Below are 20,435 nucleotides of genomic sequence, written 5' to 3' on the forward strand. Positions count from 1 at the left end.
AGTCAGCCCTTCTACAAGTGAAGTGAGGTATCAGCTTGCAGAAAAGTCGCCGCTCCTGTCCAGTGCGAAAGCTTCCTCCAGCTGTATTTACTCCTCCAGGGTCCATCCAAAGCTCCGCCACACCAAGTATTTATGGAGTTATGACCCCGTCCCTCACCTTACTCCTCTGTGATGCAGAAGCACGTATACGCCCATAACATCGAGGGATAACCCGGAGGTTCCAGTGGATGAAATGTGTTGAAATGTGTCAGAAATGAACAGTGGAGAGCTATTGACTCGTGCTCCGACTCGCATTTTTCTTTTCTTTTTTTCTCCCTCTCACCCTTGAGAGAGTGTATTGGGGCTCGTTGCCCTCTGAGTCCATCCCACACTCAACTTTTGTTTTTGCATCCACCTCTAGCGGCAGCAATAAACTTCAGCCCAGTCCCATGATGAATGTGTCGGCTCAGGAGTGTAAAAGGAGACACTTGAAATCCGATAGCCCGTCTCAACGAGTGAAAGAATAATGACAGAGCCTTTTAATCACCTCAACTTATTGAAGTCCGCGTGTTTATGGGATAGGGCTCCAGCTGCAGTCACCACCAACAACAAGGATCCTGTTTTTTAAACTGCATGGGCTTATGATCCACTGCTTTAACATATTATTTTTATGAAATGCACTAACAAACTAGTGGGCCAACTTGTAATGTGCTGCACTAAAAATGATCCCATATCGGAACAGATCATAGATGAGATAAGAAAAAAAAAAGAAAATAGCCAATTCAATACTAGGAGCCTCATACTTATTGCAGATTTCTATCTTTTAATTCTAAAAAAAATATACCCAAAAGAGTAGTATAGAAAAGTATAAGTAAAGTTGACACAAGGAGCCCAGAAACTACTGTTCTCAGAGGAGCACAAAGTAAACCGCATATTGGAGTTAGATTGCTGGGATAATTAAAAACATAAATACCATGTTTCCATGTGATGGGTGGCTGCTGTCCAAAATGAAAAAGGAAGAACTCTTTCAGGTAGAAAAACTCCTCGATATGCTGGGATGTCACTACACAGCGCCATCTGGAGGACAAAGCACTTAACTTGGTATTTTCTGAATTTTCACACACTCACATTCTACAGTTGCACTTGTATTCAAGTTCCCCAGTGCTGTGTCCTTATTGATGATGTGTTTTTGGTCCACACTGGATCCTATTTGTTACGGCAGTAAAATGATCACAGCTCACAAAAAAATAAATGTTTTTAATATCCAGGAGAAAGATGAGCATTATGATATGACGGACTTCTGTAATAAACCCGAAACATAAAGCCCAAAGCACAGACCAAACTAAGTTCATTAATCATTAAGATGTTTTAATTCTAGTAAAAAAAAGAGGAAAGATTCATACAAAAATCATTTTTTAACAAAATAATCAAATTACAAAAGCTGTTTAAGACATGTCACGGCTGAAATACAGTTATGACTCTTTTATAAATAACAAAACACTCCTGCTACAGTAATGAAAGGTTAGCCTTGGGAACATAAATGACATAATTCAAAGTGAAATCGCAGCATGTTCTTAGAAGGTGAAACTTTTTCTTCCTACTTGGAATAAAATTACATGTGATTGAATGATTGTGATAAGAGGGAAAGTATGAACTTATCTTGGGTGATACACAATACTATCTGTTTTAAAATGTCATAAGAGTTAAGAGCTTATAGTCAAACTAAATGCTTTAGGAACACAGCAGGTCACAATCAGCTCCAGGAAATCACAGTCTTGTGCTGAAACATGCCAATTTCACTCATTTACGGTGAAACAAGTCAATTAACATGGAATTCATAGATCATAGAACATGTGTGTTGTTTTAACAGAAGATATAGCACTAATCCTATCTGTGGTGATGTAATGAAGCAACACCAGGGGGCAATATGGGAAAATGCACCAGCTACACTGCCCAGAGAGAGATCCAGAAACACACAAAGTACATGATAGTGAGGTGCTCAGATGAGAGGTATTAAATGGAGCATATTATTATTTCTGTTGACACCATTAAAACCTTAAAGCATGTTCAAAGATATGTGAATATTGATACAAAATGTGATAGGATCTATTTCTGTTGAGTGTCTAAGTGATAGAAGAGGTCCGTTTTGTTTCCACGGCAGAGCGAAACTGTAAAAGATGAGATCTTCCTGAGAATGTCCATTTGTTCCACATCAGCTCTAGACTGGTGCCTGCAGGGACGTTGCACTGCGTCAATAGTGTGGCCCTTTGCTGTAAGGATCCCTCCTCATAATGCTACTGTAGCACGTGGATGGATCACACACCCCAGGCTGACCTGGGATGCCAGGATTACCACTTTTACCCTCTGCTCCGTTTAGACCAGGGAATCCAGGCCTGCCCGGAGGACCCGGCTTGCTGTACCCCTGGGGACCTATTGGACCTGTCGAGAGAGAGGCCATGATCAGTTCAAAGGTGTACGGTGCTGAAAGGATGAAGTGTTGTTTCATGTATTTCCTGCAAATTAGCTTGCACATGGCTTTGTGAATGATTTGTGAATCTGAAAAGCCACATGATTTACCAGGAGGCCCCGATGGCCCCTGGTCTCCAATGGTGGTCCGGCCAGGGCTCCCCTTCTCACCCATTGAACCTGGTTCTCCTGCAAACACAAGAGTGCCTGTTTGAGCATCCTGCAAAACAGCTTTAATAACACACTGTAGACGTTGATGTTGGTTTTACCTTTCAGCCCATTAATACCAGGGTGCCCTGCCCGACCATTGCGGCCCGGCTGTCCCCTGGATCCACCAAGTCCAGAAGGACCCCTGAGTCCCTGGAGCCCAGTTGGACCTGGAGGACCAGGAGACCCAGGCCGGCTTTGACACGTGGTACAGCTACTCTGCTGGTTGCTCGGCAACAATAAATGCAGCTCAGCTAGGATAATTGACAATAAAAAATAAAAAGAATTCAGATGTGTGTGGAAATAACACAGAAACTCATCATCAGTCCTTAATGATACTCACACTGAAGCATCTCTCTGCAGATTTGCCGAATGTGGCTGTCCGACATTTGACTTGCCTGGAATAAAAATGATTCCACTCTGTTAGTCAATGTCAGATGTATCATAATAAAAAACAGTAACATTAGCACAATGTGTAGCACATACAGATCGTCCTTCAGGTCCAGGTGGGCCAGGTAGACCACCGTCCCCCTGCAGCCCTCGGTGGCCAGGCGGGCCTGACTGACCCGACTGGCCGGGCCTCCCCACTTGACCTTCTTGACCTCTCTGTCCCGAATCGCCTGCTGCTCCTTTCTGGCAAAAAATACCACCCCAGGGTTAGCCATAGACACAACAATTCAGGTTGGATCGAGGTATAGTTATTAAAGCATTCAGTTTAACAAACCTCTCCCTTCTGTCCCATTGGACCAGTGGAGCCCTGTCAATGAAAGCCAGGATAAGTCATTAAAAACTAGGAAGCACACCATCAACAAGGCTGCTCAACCCTCAACGTTTGGTATATTGTAAGAACAGAAAATCTGAAGCTAGATTGACATTCAAACGCAACGTAATCACATCTGGACGACATCCAGATGTGATTACAAAAGCACCTTCATACGTTCATAAATGTATGTCAAATAGGCCACGCCTTCAAGAATTTGACATAGTCATAGTTAAGTATCAGACTTACAGGGTCATATAAATATGTACCAAACATGGTTTGGATGAGGAATTGTGCACAAAAATAAATATTATATAATATATACAAAAATATAAAATCCCTGTACACATAAATGTGTACGGCCTATGGATTTGATATGTATTGCAACTATGATATGATACTAAACTTCATAGTTCAGGAGTTATAAGTGAAGCAAATGGCCACATGGTGGCGCTATCCACATTTAAAACTATATAACAGTTTTTAGCTTTCCTGCTCTCTAACAGAGAAACATACATGGCACATTCATGAGGGGAGTAATTCATATTTAATGTTATATCTTAAGTTGCAGAACAATAGAATATATTATAAGATATTTTGATTTGATTCTTACATTTATTTGAATTTGATTGTGCATTTCTTTGCACTAGTTCTGTCCATTTATTTAAAAAAAGAAATCATCAAACAGCAAAGCTGATCAAAGAAACTCACGTGTGTCCCTTGCCGACCATGCTCTCCTTTCCCCCCGTTCATTCCCTGTTGAGAACATTACGAGGTCAACGACACAAAAGCATTTGAAATCCTTTGTTTCAAGCACCAGTCTCGGCTGCATATAGTACGACTACCGTAGATAGTACTTCAGTTTGCAACCTAATGTGGTACTGTGTTTTAAGCGCATCACATTACTCATTAGATTCAATTACATCAATATGAACACACTCCATTGTTGCATTCATGAGCCTATTATGTTGTCATCACATGAAATTGATCCACTGGAGAAAACCATGATGGAAGTCAGTAGAATGGCAAATATCCAGTTGTACTTCCAAAACACACATGATTGTTTTCCAAACTCATAATCACTCTTGAAGTTTAATTAGTGAGACTATATTTATCAATTAATAGAGGTACGCCCGATATAGACTGCCTACAGTGATGACTACAACAATTATGGAAAAGGTTTCACACTGTGATTTCATTTATTCTAATAAAACAGACCACTGGTAGTGATTTGGTCCAATTTCTTTTGGACCAAAATCTTATTAAGGCACCCAATGATGACAACTTACACTTTCATTTATTTAAAGCTTTACATGTGCTCTCAACCTCTCAATTTGAGCTGTTATTTCTAGAATAACATTAGAGGTCATCATGATCACAAGTAGGATTGCACTGCAACTTTTATTTATTTTTGGCTTTTTGACATTTCTTTTTTTATGTTTTAATGCATGTTCTTAATTGTTTTTAAATCTTGTTTTCTTCTGCATTATGTTTTGATGCTTTTAATGGTTTTATGTGAAGCACTTTGAATCGCCTTGTTGTTGAAATGTGCTAAACAAATAAACTTGCCTTGCCTTGCCTAGGATCTGCTTTTGAGACTAGATATGCGTTGATGGAAGTGTAGATGTGTCTCTTACCATCTCTCCTCTTTCACCTGAATTTCCTTTTTGTCCCTGACAAAAAAAGAAAGACAAGTTATGGATTATTGATTGACATTTTGTGGCAGGGAAACAAACACAAGTACCAAATGATTCACAGAAAAATCACAGTAAAGACTTGGCTAATAATATCTGGCTAATAAATGTCTACGTTCTTGCTAAAACAAACTGATGGTGACTTGAGTTTTTTACAGGTATATAAGTTAATTCTTTCCTACAACTGGATTTTCAGGTGAACTAATGGACATTCATTTTATGTTTGACCAGACTTGGTTAACCTTCACCACTAAACAACTACAAATTATTAATCGCCGTTGTCATAAAACATACATCTGAGAGGGGGAAAGACGGCAGAGGTCACAACACTGGCAGAGAAAAAGTAAGCATACCTTGCTGCCCGTCAGGCCCGGCATGCCTGGGTGCCCCGGCTGACCTTCTCTTCCTGCTTCTCCTGCACTCCCCTTCAAAAGTATTCAGTTTAAACCAATCATTATACAAAGGAAACCTTATTGATATACTGTATAGGACATACAACTTCCAAAAATACTTTTCTACATTGTGGATGAAAACATGTTCAGACATGAAGCCCCCTGGTTCATAGTCACATTTAAATTGAAACATACCTCAGGCCCTGCTGTTCCTTGTATACCTGGACTTCCACTTTCACCCTTATTCCCCTTGATTTGGAAATACAACACATCTTCTGTTACAGAACACATTGCAATGGAATTCAATCTGCATCATATCACATACCACTGACTGCTGGACTGCAGCTGGTAGTTTTACATCCTTATCATAATTCATTTTCATTCATGCGTGCAATAGTTTTAGCATACTTTCACAAGGTTTTGCTGCAGCTTGACGTTTAATTATGTCCAATCGTGTGCTTTCTTTTCCAGTTGAACAAGCTTCAGTAATTGCAGTCTGAAGGTCGGCCATAAAATCAAAAGTATTGCCTGCCTATTAGCTTTTCACTTGTGTGCCATTTACCAATACACATTGGCTTGTTAAAGGCAGATCCGCTAATGAAAAGTGATTAGGAGACAGCGCGTCCAGACCAGACGAGCCAGACTGCTTACATTTCCACTAAGATTCCACTGACGAAAGCAGTAGGGCGAGATCGTCCCTTCATTTAGCCCAGCCGGTGTGGCCAAGAGATCCTTACTTGTGCTAATGTGTATTTTAGAAAAGCAGTGACCAAACAAAAAATGCAATGCTGCTGACCTATGCAGCTCTGTGTGTCTTTCAATCAACTCGTTGGTTAGAAAGCTTCACAGATTCATCCTTATAGAAACTAATGACAGTGTGCACTGCAGTGCATGTTGTATGGGCTGCATGACACCGGGCTCGGGAATGTTACCTCATATAAAGGCACTCTGAACCCATGTGCAGCTGTTGAACTGTACAAACTTTGTGCTTGGACTCAACTAAAATCAGGACATGGCTCGGCCTGCAGCTTGTTGGTTGCCAATGCCAGCTTTTGTGAATTGATCTGCAGAATTGACTTTTCTGGGTCACACAGGTTGAGCCTGTGTGCCAACAGCCCCAGGGGTGGTGCAGGAGGGGATAAACTCACTCACTTTAGTGTACAGTTTATCCATTTTAAGACTTTATTAAATCTTTTTGATGACTAAGATGAAAATAGGTGGTTATTTGTGCACTCTTCATTTTAACTTTGCATCACTGACAAGATGGTTGTTTGAAGAAGCTCAAAAGGCATTACCTTGGGTCCAATTGATCCTTTTAAACCAGGTGCACCAGGTAAACCCATTTCACCCTGCAGGAAGGTGAAGAAATATTTTTGGAAACTCTTTTGATTCAGCATTAACACAAATAGTCTATAACAGCTGTTAACTTACAGATGGTCCAGTCGACCCTGTGAAGCCTCTGGATCCAGGCGAACCAGCTTCCCCCTTAAATCATGTCAGTCAAACGTGATCACAAAGAATGATGCAAAAACTATTGATGAGTTTATTTTGCACATATATTAGGAACAGGAGATCACCTTTTGTCCATTCAGGCCTGCAATTCCTGGCAATCCAAGCATACCCTAGGAGCAAGGAAACACATTATACTGTATTGCAGATCAATATACTCAAGAATGCAACAAATGTGTCTGTTGTCTAACAAATTTTACTAAAACTGTATGTTTTCATATGCAGTGTTTCTGAAATGATATTAAAACCAGCATGAAGGACCACAGGTTCCAGTTAGCTTCCTTTCAAAGTGAAATAATTACTTCATTGTGTCAGCAACAAATGTAGCCAATTGCTCAATAAAATGAACTGATTGAACTGACATGGCGCACCAAGAAATGTTAAACTCTGGTGGCTAGTTGTACGAGAGAAACATGGTTTTGGGCTTTTTGAAAGAATATTTAATTTAATTTCTTTCTTTAAACAGACACCAGCAGTACAGCATCGTCTTTGTCACTGTGCACAATCTTTAGATGAATCCTATGTGCTACATCTGACCTTTATTTGCAGCTAAATGCAATACTGTAATAAAGAAAGTAGTTTCTATTTTAAATGCACTTGGGAAAAAGATGGAAAGTAGTTTCACATTTACAAATAAATGGTTTAATACATTGAAAGTGTATGTGGTTCAACACATGCAGCAAAACTACCCTGAGAAGCCTCTTTAGTTTTAGTTTTTTTTTGTATAAATGCTTTCAGATGCTAAGTTGTTGCCTCAGACTCAAGTTTAAGTAACATATGTTCTTAATGATGGATTTGACAGGCAGGTAGAGAGACAGAATACATAGTTAGAGTCCCCCAGACACTCAGACTCTACTTGGAGGTAAAGAAATCCCCGTCTTCGGGCCGTCATTGAAGCACTAACTTCATCGTGTTTTAACTTGAGGAAGTATGGTACTAATCCTGGCTCCTTGGATACATGGCTAACTCTATTGTTCTGGTGGGGGAAAATGGCTTACAGCCTTGTGGAGCAACTGACTCATCTTTTGTAGACCCATCACAAAGTTTTGGACAACACTTATAATCATGATCAGTGGGGTGGCTGCCCAGTTGAAACACTTTCTTCCTAAAACAGACTTGCGGGAGCGCCACAGAATTCCCTCGCTGAGTTACTTTTACTGGCTTAGATTATAGCATGAGTCTGCTGGTTACATAACAGGGTTATCCTAGGATGAACTTCAGGGGAAATACCCCTAATTTACTGGCTGTCAGGGGTACTATCTGTCCTGCTGACAGTGTTTTAACACACTTACACCAGTAAAACACGCGCAGTATCTTATGTCAGTATAATTTCATGTCAACTACAAGTTGTAAACTGTAATGTAGAGTGCCACATAAATAAAGCTCCCCTTTTCTTTCCTTCCAAACTAACTGAACCCATGAAAATATATATTTCATATTTCATTCATGCATATTTTGCATAAAATCCTCAATTGCTAGAAGTGCAAATAAAGATGTGACAGCTCAAACAACCTAGACAACACCAAACATGCACAATGAGTAATGTCTGTGTTTACAACTCACTGGATGGCCCTCCCTTCCTTCAACACCAGGAATACCACGGGGCCCAGCTTCTCCCTTTATACATCGGAGAAACCAAAGCATCATTAATCATTTAATCATTGCCTCAGAATTGCTACGTGTCATGATAGATTTATTGGATAGGCATCTAAACTGTGATGTGTACACAAGTTGTCAAATGTGGTTTAGAAAAAACAAGGGAGACACTAGCACTGCATGACTACATTGCCATGGTTGCCAAACATCAACAACACAACACAGCAATTTCTTTTAAGAATCTGCACACCAACTGCATGCCTCTATTATTCTCCTAATCCCTGAATTATTATTATATACTATAATTATATACTGATCAGCACTGTCACAATAAACAGACCTTTTGACCAGGTATCCCTGGAAATCCAACCTTTCCATCTCTCCCAGGTAGGCCCTGAAACCAGAGAACAGGGATTTTATGAATGGTTATAATGACACATGAGCTCTGATTTGATTATGACATGTTTTATACTTACTGGGTCTCCTGGATAACCTGATGGCCCAGAAGGTCCCAAACTTCCCTTTTCTCCCTGGAAACATCATGCCATCCAATTAAGTTAGTTATAGTTTGATATATTTCTTGTGTAATTCTCAGCAGCCATTAGAATTGTCTGCATCCTTACCACTTGGCCAGCTTTCCCCGGTAACCCTGCTATTCCAATGGATCCTATTGAGCCCTGAGAAGAGACAAAATATGTTAGATCATCATCAGATGGCCTCCCTTAGCTGAAGTTTATTACAGTGAGGATTTGCTAATTTGATCGCATCATCCATATCTGTAATAGACGGAGCTCATCATCAGTCAGATTGGCACAAGTGACGTGAGGCAAGAGAACTTCATAGTTCCATGGTCACACATATGCAGTCCGTGTTTGACATTGGTGAGTAATGGTCTTGTTTTTTGTGGGCTTGACAATGAATTCAGCATAGAGTTGGACTGAAACTAGTGACATATTTCACAACGTAATTTGGTCACTGGTTGACCTAAATCTAGACGTTAATCAAGTATCTGTTGAATGGTGCCAAAACGTGGAACGGTGAGTCACTGTATTTTCTGAATAATAAAAAAAAGCATTTGGAAAAAAGACTGAACATTATTTCTTTTCTCAGATTTTATTACAAGCAACATTTATATTGTTGCTTCATTTGTGGGTGTTCATGTTTTATTGGTATGAAAACATATCTCCAAAAATCTTTCCAACTCTGGCCGTTCGTACAATTGTGTCAAAGAAAAAGAGCGATGACACAGGGATCAATGCCTCAGACTGCAGCCGGGGCAGTAAAGGCACAATCATGGAAGCCAACTGGAAGTGTTTGCGTGTTATTTGTCTTTATGCTGCTGTAATTTTTTTAGTTTTTTTTATTGTGTTGCAAATGCTAGGCAGCATACACATGGACAGTTGCTAGCAGTGTAAGAAATGACTGGCTTTCATCTCAGGTGTGCAGGAACATTGTGACAAGGAGCTGTGTCTCCCTCCCCAAGCTGAGCAATGGGTTTTTCCTAATGCTCTGATTTCTGTCAAGATGAATGTAGTTACAGTGTTAATGAACTACATGGATTGATAGCAGAGACTGGATGGCCACATAATTAGCAATAAAATGTCCCTTCAAATGTGATTAATGACTGCGGTCAGGAACAAGTATCGCAGACTGTGAATACATAAACATATCACATGTTTGGCAAAGTAGCTAATACTTCTTCCTCTGTTGTCCTTGAATTATGTTTTGTTAAACAGACTTCTCATGTTTCCGTTCACTAGATCCTATGCCAGGAAAAGGAAACTACAACCTTGGGTGGTCTTACAATGGGAACAATTTGGAAAGATAGATGTAAATGTGTTTACATCCATAGAAAACCATATACTCCATATACAAAATGAGGATTCCCTCTAACTTGAAGAGAAGCTTGACAATAATTGTTGTTGGTGTGTTGCATGGAGCATATCTAGTTTTCTAGAGCATATCTAGTTTTCCCAGAATGCAACCTTCTTTTGACCCACACATGATGGGTATTTAGTTACCTTGACCAACATATTTGGAGTGTTTTCACTTGGCTTCTAGCCAAATGGCTGGAGTATGAATTGGGGGAGGAGCCAAAGGTATTTGAGCTCTTTATTGTTTCATATAAAGGAGATGCTTTATGTATTGTTAACTATGGCTCTATAATGACAATGTTCATGTATTTAGCTCAAAGCACCATACTAAGAAAATATGTCTCCTCTAATCGACAGTGCTGCCATTTTTCCAATTTGTATAACCTTTTTGAACTAAGCTTTCCAAGCTCTTTAACATGTTTAGCAGCTGTCCTTTTTTGACATGTAGAAGTGATGGAAAGCAGTGCAGCCCCTCTACATGCTCATCTCATCATTCATGAGGCCTCAGGCCATTACACTAATTTGATGCCTAATTATGGGGTTTTAAAAGAGCACTTTTAGAGACCAGTAAAAGACATGATCCTTTCATCTTGTGATCATTACTGGGAATAAGATTAAACAAAAGATACAGTAAATCCACAGGATCTTGAGCAATGCATCCCCCAGTTGTGCGCTCTCTCTTTTGTGTGGCCAAAATCCAAAGTATTTAACCTATTAATGAAAGTACGTTGAAGAAGATCAGTACATCCCGGACCTGTGAGTGAATCTCTAATAATGTGACAGATGGTCCAGGAGGATTTGCTCCAGGTGCAAACAGCGGAGACCATTTTTTTAATTACATTAACTGCTGGAATCGCTTTCCACTTCAGTGAACTGGCTGTGGTCCCACTGATTACAAGGTAGGATGATCTGATGCAGTCTAGAGAGGATGCATTACCTCATTGATAATGCTATTCATTGTACGCATCGAGCACACTGCTGGATCCTTTGCTTGCATTTATTTGACAGTGCATTTCCCCTTTGTATTGTGTTTTTGCATCAATTTCTCCATTTACATTTATGTTAGGACTGTTTGTGGCAGCTAATACATTTGATCTCACAGGTGCTTTCCCCTCGTGGCTCATATGCTTTTGTCTTCTACACTTTTGTACAGATCATGACAGCCGCTGGTAACATGCAGCATCAACTGCATGTTTGACTGAACAGTGGAAGAGGCAGTTATTCAGCCGAGGCTATTCTGCTTCTAGATATAGTGTATTGATTTCTTAACTTCTTGATACTTTGATTGGGCTTTGAGGCTCAGAGAATGTCTCCTTAGACTTGAATGTGAAAGGTTTTTAGCTGTCAGGTTTGATCAAATTTTTTTAAATACTTTTGTACTCCTTCTCCTCGTGGCGGACACTGATGCCAGGTCGGTCACACACAAGGTTTTACTTCCCTCTGATATACTGTATATTCCTCTCTGTGGGCTTATGATCTGTTTTTTAGACTTGTTTTTTTCTCTCTTCATGTCTCCCTTGCATCTCTACCTCAGATCTTACTGTAATTTGGAGGCTAAAGAGCAAGAAGGAGGTGTAAGTGAAGCAAAAAAACAACAACAAGAGACACAATATATATTGGCTCTCTATATTTAACATATATTGTTGTGTTTGTTGTTTGAGCTTTCCAAGGAAAGGCCAGAACTAAAGTCAGGAAATATGAACACATTTACATTACATTTAATTTAGCTGATGCTCTTATCCAAAGCGACTTACATTGTTGCTCTATACACCGTAGACACAGCAACGGGGAGCAATTAGGGGTCAAGTGTCTTGCTCAAGGACACATTGACGTGGACTAGCAGAGCCGGGGCTCGAACCACCGATTGAAAAACGGGCATGCTAACCACTGAGCCACAGTCGGCCTGACATTTAAAAAGTCTCTGATGCCCCTCATGGTGTCTCTGCAACATGCTCTTGTCAGACAGAACAGAAGTTGTATTTTCTTTACTCCCCCAGGGGATCTGGCTTTATATTCATAGCATATGTTTTCTAGAGTGATTGATGAGATGGTGTTCAAACAGTTTAAGTTAATGTCTCTAGCAGGGATTTCCTGTTAATCCTACATTTGATCCCATAAAAAGATTTACCTTGACAATACAAAGTGTGTTTTATTTATTTTTTCCGTCTTTGTGCAGCACATTCAGCAATTTTTCTCACTTGTCATGCTTGAATTAGATTTAAGTTAAATAATGTTTACCAGTATATTTTCAAGTTTAAATATATAATATCACCACCTTCTCTCCTGGTTGTCCAGGCGATCCTGGTAATCCAGGCACTCCTCCCTCACCCTGAAAGAACAGACGTGTGTTACAAAATAGCTCTACAGTGTCCACAAAGCAGTGCCACAGCCTTATTATAATGAAAACGTTTTGGCCACAATTGTGCTTTGTGACCTTCCTACCAAAACACCAGGCATCCCTTGCTCGCCTTTGTGCCCATCTGACCCGCGTGGACCCTGACGGAAAAAAAGAAACAGCTTTAAATTCTCTATTCTAGATGCTAAATTTAATGTTCAGGTAAATAAACTGAAATGTTCTCTACCTCCACTCCTGCCGGACCTGGCAGCCCTGCGCTTCCTCTAATGCCAGGGATACCCTTAAAATAAAAAGAAGATGGGAGATACACACATTTTGTTAAACATTTGAACCCCCTCAACTGTGTGCATGCTCTCAGTGAGTCGAGGCTGCAGGGTGAGTTGTTGATCATGTGGTAGAACATGTGGTTTACTTTTGGATGTTTTTCATCAACCAAATTATGACTGTGCGACCACCGGTGGTATAATCAAAGATGCTTTTCTATTTATCCACTGGAAAAATACGTAAATAAGTATATTTACCACTGAAGCGGTCCTGACCACATTGAATTAACAAGCTGCAACTGTCATGACTTAATGGATGCATTAACTCAATTGTTTCTGGTCTTTTCTCAGATGCTGTTGTGAATGCTGCTGTGACAGTGTAGTTGGCAATTAAGATCTGTATATTTGTATATTGAACTATGTAGTACTCACAGGCTTACCATCAGCACCAGCAGGTCCAGGCTGACCAAGTTTGCCAGTGTTTCCATGCTCTCCCTAAAGAAAGTGAAATGAGCTGATTTAATGTTGTGCGACTAAAAGAGTTCTTTGTACGTCTTTATGCAACCTCAAAGCAGCAGAAAGAGAGAGAAAGGGAGTGTTGATTTTATGTTTTTTGCTGAGTTAGTTTATCTAATGTAAGATGCTCTTGGACACTGTGGGGCTGCAATGGTCCCAGTATGGCTCTATTAGTAGATGTAGTAAAAGAATAGCTGTGATGTTATAAAGATTCCTGAACCCATGTAGGTTGAATTAACAAAGAGTTTTGTGGCTACGTTAAAATATCTCTGTGGTCCGTGTGTTGTTTTTATGACCGAGGCTGCTATTATTTGGTTGTTACCCCATGATCAATAAAAAGGGAAAATGGAGTTTTTAATCATTATTTTGGTCATTTTCCACTCTAACCAGTGTTTATCGTAAACAGTGGTCTGGTTTTCTTTAAGCAAACAGCACATTACAACAGGATCTTACAAGGCTAACCACACTGTAACTTCCTTACAACTGCAAGCCGCAATTTGCCAAACAGGAGAAAAGAGGCTATTTAGTGTCTCCATAATTTGTAGTTTTCAGCAGATAAGTGTCTTTAAGAGATTAAAGAGCTGAAAGCTTCCACACAGCACTCTTTCTGGCATGAAGGGAATCTGTGTTTACAGGCTGTAATGACTGGAGCTGGATTTGACTGGAGCTGGATTTGACCGATCGGTAAAGTGCAACCTCATGTGCATAGTATTGCTCATCAGACACAGAGAGCAGCATGCAGACATTCAGCGCACAATCTCTCAAGGCAAAGCTGCGAGTGGTCTGTAGAGAACAGAAGGGAGTCTACACATAAACCAACATCGCTAATTATTCTTTTCTCATTTTATCTCAACAAAAATCCACTGTTTAAAGTTAATATTTAACCAACTGTCTGAACACTGAGGATGTGGTTGAGCTCTGTGTTAAACCAGGAACAGACTCTATCCTCTTTGCATTTATTTCTGAAAGCTAATTTTGCTTGACGGCTGGTTTTCAGTGTGGCGCTATGTGCTGAATATAAAACAATAAAATAACAAAAGACAAAGAATGAAAGATAGTAGAAAGAGGAAAAACATTTTAATAACTGGCCTTTATTCCTGGAAGTCCAGGGGCTCCAGGAGGACAAACACAGGGCTCTTGAGTTGGCTCGCTGTAATCAGGACTGTTGGAGCACTGTAATAAACAAAGAGGCATTGAGTGTAGATACAGAAGCCGCATATTAGAGCTGCAACGATTTATGGATTTATTAAATAGTCAACAGGAAAGTATTTGCAGTAAATTTTTATGAAGTTATTTTTGATGAGAACATTCTCTGGTCACTGCTTCTCAGATATGAATATTTGCTCATTTCCTTAGTTTTCTATTGTAAACTGATTTTTGTTTTTAACTATTGAGCAATCGATCAATAATGGTCAAATGTTTGTATATGAAACCTGAAAACTCGTGAATATATGACATTTTAACTTTTCTTCACAAAGCTTATTTTACCTGCAGTGCTCTAAATATAATCTGTATTTTACTTTGGATAAGCAGGTGCTAAAATGCACACTGTAAACTGGATATCTTTCTGGTTTTAAATCCAACAATATGATATTTTGCCAGAAAGGCATATGATCCTTTGCGGTGTTATACTAATTTTAGGCTACTCATCTTGTCTCCTTTGATATTTTCATCCTCATATTAAAAACATTAATTTGGCACTGACTTTGTCGTTATAGCAGTTTCAAAGCCAACATAATACCGGGCCACTGCTTCACAGTTAGAGCCAGCAGACAATAAAAAACATGTTTGAAGCTGAACCATGGGTCCTCCTCCAACAAATTATTGGATGTATGAACAGATGTGACTTGAAAGGAATATGCTGAGTTTACACTTTCACTACACAATACTGCAATACACTGAGCTGTTGGAATACAAAGCAAGACATTTTGTTATACCATTCAGAAGGAGGTGTGGAGTTAACTGATGGGGAAATTGTGAGTTTCAAAGCACAAACAGATGTGGTTGAACAAGGTGAGAAGTAGGTGAGAAGAAGTTATCTTTGTTGCTTTTGGACAGAAAAACAAGCAGACTCTTGTACTTACAACTCCAGGTATTTCACACGCAGTCTCTCGGTTAATCTGCTCGGGGTCGCAGTAAATGCGAAGTTTCTGGATTTCAAACTGAACAAAATTTAAAAAGAGAAGAAACTCTTGTTAAAAACACAACCTTTGCGGTTGGAGCCTCTAAACAAGCTGACAAAACAAACCTGGAGGTAATTTTGCAACGTTTAGTTCAGTTTTATCAGTGCTTTGCCACTAATGAATTGAAATTGCGATTGTACAACTGTTAAATTGCCCTCGTTGGGCATGAAGCAGCTACATGTTGCCAGACCACCCTCTGTGCTGGAGGCGTTCTGCAGGGACGTTACACTATTCTTCCATTATTTGGTATTTTGTTGATGTTGGTGGTAAAGTGGCTCCAGAATGTCCTGTAGACTGTTCCCCTCCAGTTACCATGTGAGCAGAGAGATGATCCTGACATATGATTTAGGTTATTTTCAGCTTCATGAAAACATTAGTACGAGCTGGCAGCATCAATCAATGTTAAACAAACAGGTTTGCATTTTGTTCATGATAATGACAGTTTTTAGCCTATTTAGGTTTAAATACAATACGAATGCCTGGCATGGTCTGTTGGTCAATGCTAGTTTAAAGTTGTTTAAAAATTACATTGTGGTACTTTTAGAGGTCCTATTACAAAAATCTGTTTCCAATTACAAGTGTGTTTATCCAGACGTGATACTCACAAAAGTGCATTGACTCTGTTAAATGGCTTAAAACTACATGATCCTTATACAAATGGATCAGTACACACAATAACATTCACTGCCAAGCTGTGGCTTAGTATCATAGCTATACTGAAGTAAAAGTCAAGAATGATTTATGTTCTTCTCTTCTTTCTTTTTTTTATCAATGGATTTTCAGCACAGACCCTCTCCTATTATTTCTCATGGTACATACTTTTTTTGTGATTAAATTATATTTATACATCATATTTTGCTTGATATACAGTATAATCTACAACTAGTTGTACTAAGGATTTTAGTATAATACAACGTCTGCACTATTTACATTATTATCAGCATTATTTACATGTATTTTATTTCCATCATTGTGGCCACAAGTGACAACCCGCTAAATTGCTCACATATGTGCCTGAGGTATTTTATATGGTCCAGTTGTGCAATTGTTTCATAATAACATTTTAACAATTAAAATAAAAGGAGGTTTTGTTCAAGTTGTTTTCCATATCGTTATCGTTACATTTAAATGATGTATTTATATTGCACTACATTTGCACTTCTTATGTATGCACTACATTTGCACTTTTGTAGAGCAAATCAAAACACAGGATAATTTGGATTTATTGGCATTTTTGGCAAGAAATGTAGCAATTGAGTCAAATAAAACAAAGATTAATAAGACCTACTGGAGAGAAAGGTACACGTTTTGCCAATGATTTAAGAGTTTAGAATGTCTCTCAGGAGGCAACAAAAACTGTGTGATACTGTTTAAAACATATATCAGCGCTGAGTTTGCTCAACTATTCATTAAACAAACTGTTCCCTCTTTCTATAGTCAAGTTGACGTATTTTTTTTATGGGAACCAAATGTATATTTTATGAAAATAGGGTTCTTGATGTAGATAAACTTACTGGCACTGTTGTTTCCTTTCTGACATATTTTCCAACTTGGGTTTTTCCATTGATAAAAATACCGACAGGGGGCTCCAAGGATCGGGTTTCAATCTCCAGGTCGTCAACATAAAGAGTAACATCCTCCTCGGTGACCAGCAGCCGCAGCTGGTGCCATTTCTCATCAAACAGCTTCTTTTGTCATAGAAAAAGAACAGGAAAAAACAAATTAATATTATTGTAAGTGCTGGATGTGTGCTGATGAAGACATTCAAAAAACAATCTGCCCCCTGGAGGGAGTGTTTACGTTGCTGTAATTGTCGTTCAGAGCAGAAAGCAAAGGAACTCAGTGACTCATTGCGGCATTTTGATGTGTTCAGACCTGGACTATACAAATTAGTCATGCTTATGAAGCATATACAAATATTGTGGCATTTTAAACCATTCTGAAGTTCTGACTGTAAGGAAATTGTCACACAAAATCCTCATTTGGTAATATTGTTTGTTTTTGCAGTTTCTGAATAAACTGCAATGGAGATAATCGTTTGTCTATCTAAAAGAGTTCAATTATATGTACTACTTCTTCAAAGGCAAATTTGTATTCTGTTTATCAGAGCGATTTTAGCTTTTGTAAAGGTTGAATAGGCTTTCGAAGCTCTAAAGGCTTATACCAGCCGTCTGGATGAGTGAATAAAAGGATTAGGATTGATTAGTTACATAATAGGTATTATGTGGTTGAAAGAAAGTGCTTTAACCTTTGGGGGTGCAACGATTAAAACAGTTTCTGGATATAATGAACAGAATAGCCTTTGAATACTATTAATTACCTGTATTAGTGTGCTTTCTCTTGGACAAATTCCACGCATTTATATTCTGACTTTATAGCAGAAATGTATCAATCAGACCATTAAAGATGTATTGCAGCAATTTAACTTTCCAACTACATGAAGATGAGAGACTGATAAGACACAGCTTAAAATAAGAACAGTTGAAATCGAAGATGCAAAGCCCAAAATATCCTAACATTTAATCTCTAGTAAAAAGGATAGGCACTACATTTCCCACAATGCACCTCAGTGGGTCTCTTTCTGTGATCATTTCTGTCTGGTAAACACTGCGACATCGTCATTTTCTCAGGCTTAAAAAAGCTCCTACACAGCCAAAGAAGACGTTATACAACTGTGTTGCTCAATACTCTCTTTGAAAAGTTAACTGATCTTAATGTGTAGAGTTCTAAGATTGTTTCAATGAAATAAAACACTTTTTTAACGTACCCTTGCTGTGTACTGTGAAAATATAACCGTTTGAGTTCCACTTGGCGCCTCACTGGTTGTGGTGAACATGACGGTGCGCTCCACTCCATTTAGAGTGACCGCCATCTGCGGTTTCCCATCACGCGACTGTATTCTCCACACATCCCACTCCTCTATTGCCACTGATCCTGTATACCTCAGTGTGGCCACAAAAACATACGATGGAGGCAGGCCATCAGGAAAAAGGGTCCTGGAGGACCAAATATAAAAGTCAGTCAACTTGTGAAATCACTGGTGACAATAAAGAGAAAGAATAAAAGCAAGGTGATTACCGTGTAGCCGCACTCAGGTCGACACGAGATGTCACTTCATAGGCCTTAGTGCCATAATATGTCCCTTGTATCTTCTTTGCTTTTTTAGCCAAATTTAAATGTAACAGAATATCAAAACCCTTCTCATCGCGGGAATCTATGGCAATTCTTGCTTGACAAACGGTCTCTGCAACAGACAAATACAGTTAAATGAAAAGATAAACAAACAGGGACAAGTGTAGAATGATGGATGAAGAGATACTCCTCTAAGACCCTTATGAAATTGAGATTTGACCCCATAATATTTGGGAAGAAAAACACTTTCAGATCCGGACAATGATCAGCAGTCGCTTACCTTCGCAGAGTTTTTGTCGTATGATCTGCATGATCCTGGAAATACCTTTGTAGTCCTCAACAGAAAAGACATACGTTGAAAATGGCTTGTTTGCAATGTCTTGCAACTGGGACACTAATGTCTCTGGCCCAACACCGATTGCAAACAGAATTACTCCTTTTTTCCTTGCCACCTCTGCCGCTTTCAAAACCTCATCTTGAGACTTCCCGTCTGTGAGGACAACAGCAATTCTGGAAATGCCTGACGGGCCGCGTTCGGACAGGCCAAACAGTTTGTCTGTTGCAAACTTAATGGCTGTCCCCGTCCTTGTGTTTCCCCCCATGTACTCAATGGACTCCATCGCCTTGATGAGTTCTTTGGTGGAGAAATGCTTCCCCAGTGGTATTTCTAAAACGGGGTCATCGCTGTATTGGACGACTCCAACCTGGGTAAACTTCTGTCCAATGTTGAAGCTTGTGGTTATGTTGACAAGCCAGCGCTTTACTAATTCAAAATTTGCATCTTCAACACTCCACGAGCCGTCGAGAATAAAGACCAAATCACATGGTGCGGTCCTACAACCTGAAGCAGACAGAAAATTATCAGTCAACAGTTTAAAATAATGGTTTCAACAAATCCTTTCTAGTTTGGTAGAATACTACTACATTTACAGTACATGAAACCATGCTTTGCCAGTTGTATGCCTTTGGCAATTTGTAATGTATGGACAAGAAACAAAACAAAGTGTGAGACAATGAAGACAGAAGCATTCTTACTTCTTATGTCTTCATCTTGAGCGGCACTAAACAAATGGAGAAGCATGAAGCACAGGCATCTTAAGACACAATGCAAGGATGTTGCTTTGTAACCCATTATGGAGCTGTGCCAAGTTCCAATTGTGCACCTACAGGGAAAAGGAAACACATGCTTTGTATTGCACAGAAAAAGAAAACGGACAATGCAAGCAGTTGTGACACATGGGCCCTGTGCTATTCTTGCCTTGACAGAAGTTAATGCCTCATATTTTTTTCCATTACTGAGAATAATTCTCCATAGGCTTTAATCACAATCACTATCCCACTACCTGCAGTTTCACACATACAGTAAGTGATTATAAAGGCTGCATGATACCTTAAAACTTCTTTAACGCCAGCCATTAAAAAAAAAAATCTGAATGGTTTGCATACCCATACTAAATACAGAATATCTCCTCAGCCACAAAAGCTATTTTAATAATTTCAAAAGGTTT

At 39.3% G+C, this 20,435-nt stretch overlaps 1 protein-coding gene across 1 annotated transcript; it reads right to left on the reverse strand.

Moving 5' to 3' along the window:
- Nucleotides 1-1,375: 1,375 nt before the first annotated feature.
- On the reverse strand, nt 1,376-20,059 carry col21a1 (collagen, type XXI, alpha 1; the record flags this gene model as incomplete). Its single annotated transcript, XM_079229299.1, has 28 exons — nt 1,376-2,418; nt 2,557-2,634; nt 2,715-2,906; nt 2,996-3,050; nt 3,139-3,285; nt 3,377-3,409; nt 4,124-4,168; nt 5,050-5,085; nt 5,460-5,531; nt 5,694-5,747; nt 6,794-6,847; nt 6,930-6,983; nt 7,076-7,120; nt 8,571-8,624; nt 8,944-8,997; nt 9,080-9,133; nt 9,227-9,280; nt 12,753-12,806; nt 12,920-12,973; nt 13,060-13,113; nt 13,529-13,591; nt 14,702-14,785; nt 15,697-15,774; nt 17,310-17,483; nt 18,563-18,791; nt 18,874-19,039; nt 19,208-19,768; nt 19,963-20,059. 28 exons carry the CDS (start codon nt 20,057-20,059, stop codon nt 2,231-2,233), a joined length of 2,883 nt encoding a protein of 960 aa, XP_079085425.1. The 3' UTR covers nt 1,376-2,230.
- Nucleotides 20,060-20,435: the final 376 nt, after the last annotated feature.

Source organism: Taurulus bubalis, assembly GCF_910589615.1.
Source record: "Taurulus bubalis genome assembly, chromosome: 14".
In the NCBI taxonomy this organism is placed as follows: Eukaryota; Metazoa; Chordata; class Actinopteri; order Perciformes; family Cottidae; genus Taurulus; species Taurulus bubalis.